Source organism: Marmota flaviventris, chromosome 15 (genome assembly GCF_047511675.1).
Source record: "Marmota flaviventris isolate mMarFla1 chromosome 15, mMarFla1.hap1, whole genome shotgun sequence".
Classification (NCBI taxonomy): domain Eukaryota; kingdom Metazoa; phylum Chordata; class Mammalia; order Rodentia; family Sciuridae; genus Marmota; species Marmota flaviventris.
Window position 1 is genome coordinate 25,848,082 of NC_092512.1, and position 14,826 is coordinate 25,862,907.

General features: G+C 32.4%; 1 protein-coding gene across 3 annotated transcripts in view; it reads left to right on the forward strand.

Annotated features, from left to right (window-relative positions):
* Csmd3 (CUB and Sushi multiple domains 3) overlaps positions 1-14,826 on the forward strand; it is a 1,133,871-nt gene that overhangs the window by 450,647 nt on the left and 668,398 nt on the right. For all 3 annotated transcript variants that reach the window (XM_027947308.2, XM_027947313.2, XM_027947317.2), the window contains one exon: positions 3,420-3,544. In XM_027947308.2, coding sequence (XP_027803109.2) covers positions 3,420-3,544 — 125 coding nt within the window. The remainder of the gene's footprint in view (positions 1-3,419; positions 3,545-14,826) is intronic.

The window sequence follows — 14,826 nt, forward strand, 5'->3', positions numbered from 1 at the left end:
CATAGATGACTGAGTCCATTGATCTGGGCCTGAGGTGAGGCAGAACAACATGGCAAAGGTGTGGTGGAGGAAAGAAGCTCAGGACATGGAACCAGGAAGCAGAGAGAGAATTTTCTTAGAAAGGACAAAATATTTACCCCCAAAATATATGTCCCCAGTGATGCACCTCTTCTAGCTACATGCTTCCTGTCTACAATCACAACCCAGTTAATCCCTATCAGAGGATTAATGCACTAATTAAGTTAAAAATCTCATAACCTAATCATTTACCTCTAAACTTTCTTGTATTGTCTCACGTATGAGATTTTGGGGGACACCTCATATCTAAATCACTTAGGTATTTGTTATTACCAATTGCCTGTCTCCAATTTCCTACAATCTAAAGATACAAGTTCAAATACTTAAACATGATAACACTTACTCCTTTTAGCATGATTAGCCTGGTTAAAATTACAACATCAGACCCAACCCCTGTTCAGGTCCTATACTAGATCATCTTCTCTTACTGCCAATATTGTATTACCTTTCTACTACAGTTGCCATCATATCAACTTCATGAGAGCTCAGATTTTTGTAATAGCATGCTAGCAAAACTCCCCCCTTCTAACTTTGCCCTCTTGAATTGTATTCCTTACTCAGCAGCCAATTGTATCACTTAAAAACATTAAGTAGCATAATATCATTCAGTTGGCTCACAGACCTTTAATAACTGTATATTTCTTTTAGTATAAAGGTTAAAATTCTTGTCATAACCTACAAAAGTGTAACCAATCTGCCTGAACCCCTACCTGCTTCCTTGTCTAAATGCCATACACATTTCTCCTTCATTTGCTATGCTCTAATCATATTAATTTAGTTGCTATTTCTTGAACACGGAAAACAAGATAGGTATCAGAAGGTGAGTACTTATGGCTTACAAGAAACTTAAATAGCCTTGATAATTTCTTAGCCTGAACTAAGAACATTTTGTCAAGTTATAGAATAAATATATAACTGAATGTATTAGATTATACTAAACAGATATTAGTAAACAGTGTATCTGCAAGGAATGACATTTATTCATGTATATAAACTATATTCTATAGAATATTTGAAAGTGTCTGGAACTTTTTCAGTGGATTGGAAGAGACAATAAGTAGACAATTATACAATACCTCAGATATTATATAGGAAAATAACATGGAAGAAGATTATGTATTAAAACGTAGTTGTGTTTTACAGAGTGGTCAAGGACCTTATGAATAAGATTACATGTGAGAAAAAAGCAGAAGAGATAATAATTATCAGAGATACAGCCTCCTACAGAAAGGATTTTCCATATTGATAGTAATAGATAATATAAAGACTCTAAGGCAGCTGCATACTTAATATGTTTAAGCCATAGCAAGGAGCAGGTTTGCTAAAGAATAGAGATGGAAGGAGAAAACTTAGAAAATGAGTTCTGAAAATTATCAGGGGTCAGATCACAGGGACAATTGTAAGGGCACTCCTTTTATTCTGAATGAAATAAGGAAACACTGAGAGATTTGAAGTAGAGAGTGATCTAACTTGAGCTAATTCTTTTTAAATTGCTCTGGATATTATTTTGGTACAGAAAATAGAAAGTCAAGAACAGAAACAAGAAAACAACCAATAATGAAATGAACTATTGCAGTAATACAGATGAACACAATGGTGGGTCGTCGGTTCAGGCTAATGATTGTGGGGAGAGAAGCATTTAGCAACTAGAAAACAAAATTCCCATTTACTGAGATGGGGGAAGAAAGAAATGCCAGAGAATTGACCTTTATATATATAAACTTGTAATACTGTTCAAACTATAAGATAATCAAAATAAAACTTTAAGTCATTAAGAGGTCCAAGAGGAATTAAAGATTATCTTTTTGGTGGTTATATAGTTGTTTAATTCATGATAATTCATTGAGTTGTGCATTTTTGTATACTTTTCTGAATATGTCATATTTAAAATAAAGTCACATTTTTAAAAGGTGAAGGAAAACATATGGCTCCTGAGGAGATTAGATTCTAGTGCCTATAGATTTTTTTCTCTGTGCTTAACCCAGTGTCTTTCGTCATGGCATTTTTCTTAGTTTAGGTCTCTTGTCTTCTTCAGTCTTTACCAGAGGCATGCAAACTTATTCCAAAAAGAGCTGCATATTATTTATCATATAGTTTGTGGGTTCCAGAATCACCACTACTACTACTCAACTCTGTTATTACAAATATGACAGCATAAAATGAGAATATAGCTATAGTTCCATTGAACTTTATATATGAACATTGAAATTTGGATTTAATACATTTTTTTACATTTAAAAATGTTATTTTTATAATATCTTTTCAAACATTTTTAGCTTTGGGGATGTACAAAACAATGGAACTAATTACACCTACAGGAAACAGTTTACCACCCTTAGCCTAGACTATTTGACTTGTTTTCTTACTAGTCTTTCAGTAATTACTTTTCTTAATAAGTGTCTTCTTTTCAGAGATATCTTCTTATAAGAAAAATGTGATCATATAGTTCCCTTGCATGAGTAGCTCACAGAGCTGGTTAGTAGTGCACAGAGATGGTTAGGCAGGAGAGGTGCTGATCATACATGGCTTTGAGTGAGACAGGAGGTGGAGAAGTTCTTGGGGACTTATTGTTGAAGGGCTTTTATTCCCATATTAAGTCCAGGATCTTGTTTTTTACTGGTGGGTTATTATTTGAGGATATTAGGAAAGAAAATCTATGGTCAGTTTTTCATTAAAAAAAAAAACATTCTTTACCCTTAGCTATTAGGTATTGTAAAATGGAATTTTAGCAATTTTGTGTTCACTGGAAGGAGAAAAAAATTCCAAATTGTAATAGGTTAAATAATAAATGGTGGGACAATTTTAAATCAACAAATATAGCATGAGATCTATATGAAAAATAACACACGCTTATATCCATCAATACATACATATGTGCAAATGCATGTGGATATTTAATGATATGTCTAAATATCTATACATGTAAATATATTCTAGAGAAGCACTGTAATATGATATGAACCCAATAATTGGTATTTGAATCAGAATGTCTACTTTTTGTTCATATTTACCACATAATTAGGATGATAAATTTAGTCAATTATTTAACCATAATTTTCACAACAAAAAACAAGACAATTAAACTTGATGATAGCTTTAAATTACTACAGTTCCTCCCAAAATGTGCATTTATTGAATACTTTAGATTCATCTGTGAGTTTCATTACACATGCCTTGCATGTCTTGTTCACACATTTAGATACTTTTGGGGTCTAAATCACAGTTAGATATTTCTTGTCATTATGGCACACATTTTATCTATTAGATGTTGCCAGTTGATATTAACCTAATTATTATGTTATATTTTTAATCATATTTTTAAATACTTTGTTCAATTTTAGCCTTGGATCAACTGTTCAGTTCTCTTGTGATGAAGATTATGTCCTCCAGGGGGCAAAGAGCATCACCTGTCAACGGATAGCTGAAGTTTTTGCTGCTTGGAGTGACCACAGGCCTGTGTGTAAAGGTAAAAAAAAAAAAAAAAAAGCTTTGCAATATATTGTAATAGTTTTAAGTTTTTATATGCACATACACTGCAATTAAATCTTTGAGTTATAATCTGTAAGGACTCATTTAGCTCATGTATTCAATAGTTTTTTTATTGAAAATCTGTAAAGGTTTTCACTGTGCAAGGTTCCCAAGGAATTTCCATTCTAATAATCATATAATAGACTGAGGTATAAAGTGTGCATCAGAAGACACTAGATTTTTTTTACCTCTTTAAAAGAATTATGCTTACTCTCCCCACGTAAGCATGAATATAGATTTTTTTAAACCATAAATCCATCTCCACTTTTCGAATGTGTCATTTTTATTGCTGATGTGTACACTTGTGTTAATTTTGGTAGCAGTGGAAGAACAGTTCAAATTCTTTTTTGTTTTTTCTATTTTTTTTCTTTTTGTGGGAATTGCACCTATTGTCTTAAACATGGTAGGCAAGCCATCTACCACTGAGCTATATTCCTAGTCCCAGAGCTCAGGTTCCATAATTAGTTAAGTTAAACCCAGACAAAGAAATTAATACTCTTTGTATATTACCACTATGTATATTTGATACAAAAAAACGATTTAAGACAAAATTGACTCAGAAAATTTTTAATTTTTTTTTAGTTATACATGGACATAATATCTTTGTTTTTATGTGGTCCTGAGGATCAAACTCAGTGCTCACATGTGTGAGGCAAGTACTCTGCCACTGAGTCACAACTCCAGCCCCCAATTTTTAAATATAAGAAAAATATTATGAAAATGAAGTAAAATCTTAATTACTTGGTTGAAAGAAGAAGGAGAAGGAGGAGAAGAAGAAGAAAGGGGAAAAAAACAATCAGCTTAGGGTACCTTTCAATTTTTTTTCAATTTTTAAAATAGGAATTCAAATATATTAAGATATATTCATTTTGTATGACTTTGAATTCTAATAAGGAGTTTACATTGAAAAAAAAATACCTGATTATAAGTCACCATGTTTAGTAGTAGTATTAGTAATATCATCTTCAGACATTAAAAAAAACGGCATGCCAATATCATTAGACATAAGCATCAAGATTTACAGAATCATACATTTGAGGTCAGACTGATTCCCAATAGCAAGGACTTGTAGTCCCTGTCAGTAGAATTAAAAGCTACTTCTCAGATATAAATACTAGTCACTGGCTTGTGACAGAGCATGGAAATAGCTATGATTTCACTGAGACAAGGTTTGAATATAATTAAACAATGTCATACCTTTTCTTGGCTCCTATATTATTACACTCTTTTCCCATCTTCTGAATGCCTCTTTGCCATCTGGTCCACTTGCTCATTTTCCTCTGTTTTAAAATCTGACTGCTGACCATGAAAACCCACTCTCCCTACTCCACTCCCTTGTCCCACCCCCACCATGTTTCTTCAAATAAAATATTGCAATATAAATTAATTGAAATCCCCTCTTTCGAAACTTTATGAAGCTGTATTTGGAAATGATCCCTTGGCATTCTCAGCTGCTTGTTCTTCGTGATGGTTTTATTTATTTTTAATAGTGGCATTTCTGTACTTTTTAATGTCTTAGTACTCAAGATTCTGTTAGCTCTTATTCTTCCTCAGGGAACAATTCATTGAGTTACCACACCTTAATAAATTCTTCACAGATAGGATAAGGATGATGTTGGGGAGATAATGAAGGGGCAGATGTGATTACTATAAAGGGAAAAAGACAAAGTGTTTCAGGATTGGCAAGATGTAGAAGGAGAAAGTGACAAATATTTTTTTAAAATGATGTTCTTATATAAATGAATAGAAGAATCTTGTGCTGTTAATAAATATAAAGGAACTGAAAGGTGGAGCTAGGTAGGATAGAGTATTCATAGTTATCACAACATTTTTATCATTGGCACCATTTTAAACACTTACTATGTTGCCAGGCATTATGGTAACTGTGGCATATACTTTATCTCATTTAATCCTCAAAAGAAACTGAAGGAGGCAGTATTATTTCCATTTTGGAAATGAAGAACACAAGACACAGAGAAATCTAGTAACTTTCTCAAATCAAATGGCTAGAAAATGCCGAAGTTTTTTAAAAAGAATTTTTATAAAATGGGGAGAAGCCAAACTTCAGAGTGTTAATGAGGGATGAGGAAATTACAAATGGAAGCAGTGGATATACTCTATTCACTTGGCAGTAGCAACCCAGAATAAGAAAGAAGAGAGAATTCTCAGGTTCAAGTATATTGACTGTCATATGTAAGATGCTTTTCATTACCATTCTCATTCCTAAAGGCTTACAAAATGACATGTAGAATAGCAACATTAAAAATAAATTGGTAGTAAAGTGGGGATGATGAAAAGATAAACTAGTTACATGATCTTAAAAGTTACACACAATTATGTATATAACTTTTAAGAAGGGTTTCTATATTAGATTTAAATATTACAGCCACAAAATATATAAAGAAACATGACCAGTTTATATAAAAAATATTTATTTATAAAATACAAGTATAAAATGATAAAAGTAAAGCTAATATTTTTTCTGGCTTAGAAGCATAAAGTATCTTGCATATTTATGAAATGAGCACTGAATAATATGTTTTGAAGGGCTACTTTCATCAATGTCCTGCAAATGAATAGAAAAGTAAACTGCAGAAGGCTGAGTTCTTATACTGTTCTCTGCTGAAGATGAAATTGTATTTATCAAGGGAGATATAGTGAATATCATGACTTCAAAATGATACATCCCAAGTCTCTTACTTTGGTTTTACATAGATAGATAGATAATGTGCATTTTTTTGGTAGAAGAAAGAATGTGAAAATCGATGATATATTCAAGTAAAGGAGATTAATGTTAACACAGGAACCAAATCTCATACCAGAAAGAATCTGTAGCCAGATCATGGAATTAAGATCTATATATAGTAAGATTGAGACTGTAAACCATTTTTTTATTCAAAACTCTCATTTTGATAAAAAGGAAGGAATCATATTAATGATTATAAATTGTTAAAAGGAAGAAATAATGTATTACATTATTTTGTTATTTTTAATAAAACTATGACACAAAGGGTAACTCTGTACTGACTTCTGTTCTGACTGCAATCTCTACAAATGTTTGTGGAATATTAATGTACAATTGTCTATCTGATTCCAAGATAGATGGCGGTGTAGTATACATCTCTGTATAATGATTAGCTAGAAGGCATAAAGGTGATGTGTTCAAGATTCACATCTTTATGTGAATAATGAATATTTTGATGTGATTTCATCTGAATTTACATCATTTCTTCAGATATTAATCACATATCTGTAGCTTTATTTTCTTATTGCTTGAAAGGCATATATGTGTATGGTTTTTAAAACAGGTTTTGGTACTAGAAATCACTATATGTGGTCCTGGAAACAATAATGGAAGGAACATGCTTAAGAAGTAATTGAAGGTTTAAAATGACTATACACTTCAGTCTGAACAAAAAATAGTTCTCATGTCTCATGGATGTTTGGATAGAATAAATACGGATTTTTTTTCCAGAGAGCAGCGTAAGTATCAGTATCAGTGTACTTCACATTTTGAGAGATTATTAATATTGCTGCTCTCTATGTTTTGCATGGATGAGAAATCAACAAATGATGATACTTAAAAGGACCAAAAGTTCACACAGACCACAAATTATGAATAAGAAGTAAAGAAAAAACTCATAAATTAATATTGGTTGATTTTACACAATCTCAAAAAGTAATTCTCATTCCCTAAATGAGATATGTATATATAGCAGTTGCCAGTTTATAGCTTTGGAGGCAATTATTTCTTCATTAGAAATGCAGGAGATATCCAAAAATTTGTGCTTACACAAATGAGCAGCTTTATGCTGTGATTAATATATAGAATGCTCATTTTAGACCTTCTTGATGTTTAATAAAACTGTATTTTGAGAGCAAAATTGATAATTTTTAACTTGGAAACATTTGAGAGAGGTAATGATGACAGATTAAACAAATTATTTTTTTCAAATTTTCAGTCAATATTTATGTGTATGGTCCCAAATAACAAAGTTTTTTTTTTTTCTCTTAAGACACGAGGGACTGAACTACTCATGGGAATAGTGGAATGGGTAATTAAGAGGGTATTAGAGAATATAAAGAAAACTGGAAACCATGGAGTCACCTTTTAATTTCTTTACTCACTGATTAAATTGTTTATTCATTTATAGATATATTGGTAAATTTATTTTTATCCAATCAGCATGCATTTATCAACATGAGTGTGAAAGACTAAATACTATGTGTGATATTCAGTTTGGAATGCTTTTTAACATTATTGTATATTGTTTTACAAAACATAAACTCCAAACTAGATAATATATAGTAGAAAGCCTTTTGTATACAAGATAGGGGCAATTCTTTGCAAAATTCAGATGAGGAAGATTATTTCTGTATTTGGAGATGATGGGTCATTAAAATGGAGGGAATAACATGGGCAGAATTATGGAATTACTTTGCATATCAGCCAAGGAAGTTGAATGCAGAAGTCATTACAAATATAAGTATTATATTGTGAGCAAAATCACAATGTGAATAGCATATCTAGGGAACTGATTGGAGGAGAATGGTGTTCTAATTTGGTTGGTCATGTGAAAATGTATAGAATAAGAGATTAGAAAATTTATGTGTTTCCTCCTGTGAAATGAACCTGGAAGCATCCTAATGTGCTATTCCATCCAATAATTCCAATACTTCAACTATATTAAGTCTTTCATTTGAACTACAATTTGTCCTACAAATGACTGACAGATAAATCCCATAAAAATCTCACATTAATCCCAAGAATGTTTAAAGACCCCATGTTGTTTCCATTTTTGTTCTGTAAGCCAATAAAAGGAAATAATAATTCCAGGATCTTAAGTAATTCACACTTATTATAATAATTATATTTTTTTGGAAAAAGATTATAATATAAGTACCTAAATCATAGGAGGTTAAAAATTTCTATAAGGATAAAATGATGCAATTCATTTAAAGCACTAGTATACAGTATGAAACACAACAGAAACATCAACGATGGTGTGATGGTTGTGGTGTTCCTGCTGTTGCTACTAATCATTGCTCATTCGTGTGATTTCCAAAATCATCCATGATTTCTATCTATTTAAATTTGTTTTTCTAACTATCAGCAGAAATTTATCCTAATATCTTGACACTGAGCAGAATCACCCCTTCAACTTTCATTTATCTGATATGATCTGTCCTTGAGCAACTACTCTAATAACCATATAATGCTTGGTTCTCGAGATCTTGCTCAATTTTCACCTCCTCCAAAAATCCTTTCCTATTTCTATATCATCTGTAACCTCCTTCTTTAAATTACTTTACATTTACTGTCCTAATCACACGACTTAGCATTTCTTTTTTGGCAATGTTCCCTAGTCATTTCATGGGCAGTAAAATTACTTCTTCAACCAAAAACACTCCAGAAGGAACAAAACAATCAACTATTCTAAAGTGCTCAAATTTTGAATAGATCTCTGTCAACTATTGCCAGGAAGAGGGCAGTAATTGATGAATTTTATCTATCCATTGTCTTTGATTCAATAAAAATGAAACTGAATGAGTTTCAATTAATTTCTTCATATACAAAGTAAAAAAAAATCATTACACAGGTTATGTGACAGATAATTGCTTTCCAAACCTAATAGTTATGACCATCTTTAATCAATATTTTAAATATATTTTAGTGTTAAACTCTTCAAAATTCTTTCACATATTTTACAAGTTCCCTCTCTTATTTAATTCTTATTTACAATGTTTAGTTCAGTGACCATTGCATTCAGATATTTGTACACATAATAGTTGATAATATATGTTAAATTGTTGTGGTAAATTTTAATTAATTATATAGCAAACAGTTTAAGAAGATATTAATGTGATCACTGTAAGGAAAGAAAGTTACTCTGGTACAATGCTTCCTGTGATACAAAAGCAATTAGAAAATTTTGCCCAAGAGCAAACCAGAACCTGCTGGAATTTATCAACCAGAAACATACATAGCAGGTGTTTTTCAGTAGTTGCTGTTGATGCTTTCTTAGTTTCATGGAATAATATTACAGATGAAATGATGCATAATAAGGTTGATATTAGCAATTAATTGAGTGACATATGGTGAAGAATATAGACAGATGGTGTAGATATGGAAATTTATCACACATTCATATTTCTTGGTGGTCATTTTTTTCTAAAAGTGATAGTTCAAGATTTTATTTTATAATTTTGATTAGCAAATAAACCTTACTATGCTCTACCAATTAACAGATTTTAATAATGTGTTATCCATGGTACTTTATGGAAATTAATGGTGATTCATTTATAGACAACTTATTTATTAGTATAAAATAGATCATTTAAAATTTAAAACCTTCCTAACAATTAGTAGTTTTGCATTTCAGTGGTGTCCTTCCAGTAATTGTTTAGAAATATATTTCATTTGTCCTATCTTAGAAATTATTGGAAAATTTTTCAAGTAATGAGTAAATAAATATTTCTGTTTTGGTATGTTTGGGGGAAAATCTCAACAGATATCAAAGAGAACTTTCTGTTTCAGTTCAGCTACCTCCTGAGACAATGACCTTGCTCATTTGCTTGATCTTTCTTGTACTTTACTCAGCTTACTTGCAAATCCATGAGGGTATATGCACAAGGTGATGGCTATGGGCTTATTCCAGGTTAAATTTTAGGTATTCTCGAGTATCGTGTTATGGCTCTTTTGTGATGTTAGAACATGTTAAGGTTATTTTTAGTTCACTATACTTTTTTTTTTTTTTACTTTTTCAGGCCTAGTATCTGTCTCAGTTCCTGCCACACAGGGCCAATCATAATTTTAAAAATGTTTGATTAAGCTATTGCTGACAAAATTCTATAGTTTTCTATAGCACTATGCTTTATATATCAGGTTTTTAAAAAGACAATGTTGCATTTATTTAGTGCCAAAATTGTGATTATTGATCATCAGATTGGTTCAAAGTAATTTAGATTCTGTAGATCTTTTATATCTCATTTACCATGAAAATATAATTTCAAATCAAGGTAAAGATCATTTATTTTCATGTGTTTCCTTACTATTAGTGTAACCATATAGTATTTTGATATTTGAGTATGCATATTTAACTAAAAAAATTGACTATATAATGATTCTTGAATTTGCTATATATTAACAATTGTTATTTTGAAAAATTTTCAAAGTAAAATAAACATTTTAATTCTTAAAATCAATCAATATTAATTCTATTGGATCTGAGTGATGAAAAATAAATAGGAATATAAACTTTTTAATTTTTAACAAATATAGTTGTGAAGCCTCAGAATTTGAAATTTAATAGGGATAAATAACTAATGCAATTTTTTTTTTCGGGGATGTACTGGGGATTGAACTCAGTGCCACTTGGCCGCTGAGCCACATCCCCAGCCCTATTTTGTATTTTATTTTGAGACAGAATCTCACTGAGTTGCTTAGCACCTAGCTTTTGCTGAGGCTGGCTTTGAACTCATGGTCCTCCTGCCTCAGCCTCCCAAGCCACTGGGATTACAAGTGTGAGCCACCATGCCTGCCTCTGCTGGGGGGCCTGCCCTTCTAGCATGGACTGTGGGAAGCTTGAGGGCGCCTGGAGATGGTTTTGGAGTACAGTGTCTGCTTTATTGTGCAGCAAAAATAGCTTTTATGGTGGGTATTTGCCAATTTTACATATAACAGTCATGAAAGGTCAGAGGTGATACACAACATATCATATTATGGGAGTTCAGACACCAAGAGTTAAGAAATTGCCACGCAGGCTGACCTTGTACCAACAGGGGAATAACTTCCTGTCAAAGGAGCAAGGGAATTTTGCTTGCCAGTGTTCTAACAGCTCTTTGTCCCAAAACATAGTGTTCTATGTTAGGACTTCCCTGCTACACATTGAGCAAGATAAGCATTCCTCCATGAGGGTCCAGAATCAGGCCCACAAACACAATACAATTTTTAAAAAATAATAACTTCAATAAACAGAATGGATGATTTATCTAAACTAAGCAACAAGGACTGAAAATTTTGGAATGTAAAATATTAATGTGAGGAGGCACAAAGGAAAACTAATGAGTCAGCACAGAAAATTCAAAAATTGGAAGAGAAGCCGCCTAGTGTGTAGAAGGAAATTTCAAAAATTCTTAAAATGAAATGACTGACTTTTTTTCTGTTTTTAGTAAATCTTTAATGTTCCTGAAAATTCTATTGTGATGTAGAAAACCTTATTACTCGTGTTTGCGTACAGGATGTACTCTCAGCAGAAAGCTCTCAGAGATCTCTGATGATTTAATAAACTTTCCACTAATTCTGATCACATAAAAAGATGGAAGAATTAACAATGCTGGAAAAAAGACTCTCTTACCTTGCTTCTCAACAGTGAAGTCTAACTTTCTTATTGTTATAAAATAGCAGCAGAGCTAGTTCTGTTCATGAGGAGTAGTAGAAAAATTGATCACAATATGAGCTCTGGAATGTCTGAAGCTTTTTGTATATTCACCGAAAACGTACAGTTACACCATGCAAATTTATAGAAACAATGTGAACTGGGATAAAATACATGCCTGGAAAAGATAGACACCAAATAGGAAACAAAAAACAGGGGCATACATATTAGAGGGAAATTTCAATAATTTAATTTATTTGAATTTTTTCAAATCATATTTTTTACCCTTGATATGAACATACAGAATATTTTGATTCTTTTCCTTATATTAAGCAATATGTTACATTCTTCTGCTTGGCTAGTCTTATAATAATTTTTGTGATGATCTGGGTATACAGTGTCAGCATTTCTAACAAGTAGCAATGTCTGGTACATGGCAAACATACTCACAAATACTTGAATGAACGAATGAATGAATCCTTTGTTTACCACTGTGCTAGATCCAATATAAGAGGGGAAGAATAGAACTGAATTAATTATGCCCTTGAGCAAATTACAATCTCATTGAAAACACAGTACATTTAAATAAAACAACCAGAGAATATCCCTAACGGAACAGAGGCATTATTCTACAGACAATATTCAAATCATAAAGGCAATTCAAAACAAAAAAGACAGAAATGATAATATTAACTTTAAGAAATAAATTCAATTGACCATGAAAATGTCACTTAGTCACTTTATCTCTTAAGTTAAAAATTATTCCTGTAATTTGAAAATTGTTGACTTATTTAATAGCATTGATATTTACATGGTAATTCAGTTTTCTTTAAAATATAACATGTAACATTATATGTGATGTTTACATGCTAATTATTTACATATTAAGTATTTGTTGGCATTATTGGGAGCTTGTAGAAAATGTAGGCACTAGGACAGAGTTGTAGGACATAGGTCACTGTGGGTATGCTCTGAAAGGGTATATCTTTTCTTTGACCCTTTTCTCCCTCTCTGCCTCCTGCTGGGAGCCATTAGCCAAGTAGGTATGACAATTTCCTTGCCAGCGTACCCCATGTTGCAGTGACATTGAATGTAGGTGACCTTGCTCAAGGACCAGGGCGGATTAGGGTGTTCCCGGTTTAGGATAATTGGGTTTAGGGTGTTCCAGTTTAGGGCGTTCCAGGTTTAAGATTATTCCTGCTGGGAATAGGGCGTATCCTGCTGCCTGAGTTCCCCTTGAGTTCTCACGGGATTCAGACAGTATTCTTTGGGAGATAGAAGCCCAGTGGAGGTGGATTTGGGCAGAGAACATGGATTTCCCCAGAACGTGATTGTAGACGGCTGGTGTGAGTTCGGGAATAAAGAGTTGCTGTTTGAATCTACAAGCTGTGTGGTGGCTCGTGATTGTGTGCCCAGCCAGACTGCGGCATTTGTGCCCAGCCAGACTGTGGCAGCCTCCTGCCATGAGGCAAGCAGCTTTGCTCTGCTATGCCCTTCTATTATGATGTCCTGCCATACCATAGACCCAGAAAAAAAAATGGAGCCAGCTGATCATGGATTGAAACCTTTGAAAATGTAAGCCAAAATAAATATTTCTCCCTTAAGTTGTTTTTTTCCCCATATATATCAGTGATTATGAACAGAACAACAGAGCATATAAAATCTATCACAACCAATTAATCTCAACATGTATATCATTATATCTCTTAATTTTTCTCACCCTCAATAAATATATATTGTCTAATTCACTCACCAATCCCCAACCCCCTGCTACTCTAATGAGTAACTTTCATGACCCTTTATATACACCTTTTTTTTTTCTGTCTTGAATATCTTTCCATCTCTTAATCACTATTTCTGTCTACCTCTCCTTCTTGAATCTCTGTTTATCCTTTATTTGAAATATTCTGGAAATCTTCTAGACAGAATAGTTTCTTCATCCTCTCTTAATTGAAAGGACTGCACCTATCTGCAATAGATCTCATTGTGATTTATGCTAATGCATATTATTCTATTGTTATTTTTTCTTCACTGAAGTATACCATTGATTCCCATAAGGACAAAAACTCATCTTTTTTTTCCTCCACTTATCTACCTAGAAAATAACTAGTATATAAATAATTAGCATCAATATCCATTGATGATATCAAAGTCCTTATGATCAAATTACTTTTTGAAATCCTTACCTCTGAGTATTGCTGAACTGGGGACCAGAGCTTTAGCTCATGAGTCTTTGGGGACACTCTACATGCAAACTATAACATATTCCAAAGTAAACATTAGGTTTTATTTTTAATGCATTAAGGATAAATACTTTTTGATTCTTTAAAAAGTAGTATAGTGTATTAGTTTAATGCACTGAACAAGTTTTTATTGATTGACAATTTGTGCCAGACACTTAGCTACACACTGGAATAAAAAGGTAACTGAAAAAAAAAGCAACTACCTATGGGCATTGAGTTTACTCTCAGTGGTAAGGGCCAGGAGGAATATACAATTACAATACATTATTTTATTTAATGCTGAGTATTGACTCCAGGACCTTGCACTTCTAAGCACCTGCTCAGCACCTGCTCTACCACTAAACTGCACCCCTAGTCCAATACTTTAAACTTTGTGTTAGAACTATATAAATCCTGGAGTTTGACCGAGATTTTAAGGAATGTTCAATAGGAAGAAATACCAAGCTGAAATCTGAAGATACAGTATACCAGACTTATATGAAGAACAATAGTTGAGATGAAGTGTAGGCCAGATTAAGGGAGTCACACATACAAAGACATAAAGTATAAGGGCCCAGTATGTTTTAAAAATGGTGTAAGAACATTTTTTATATACCTAT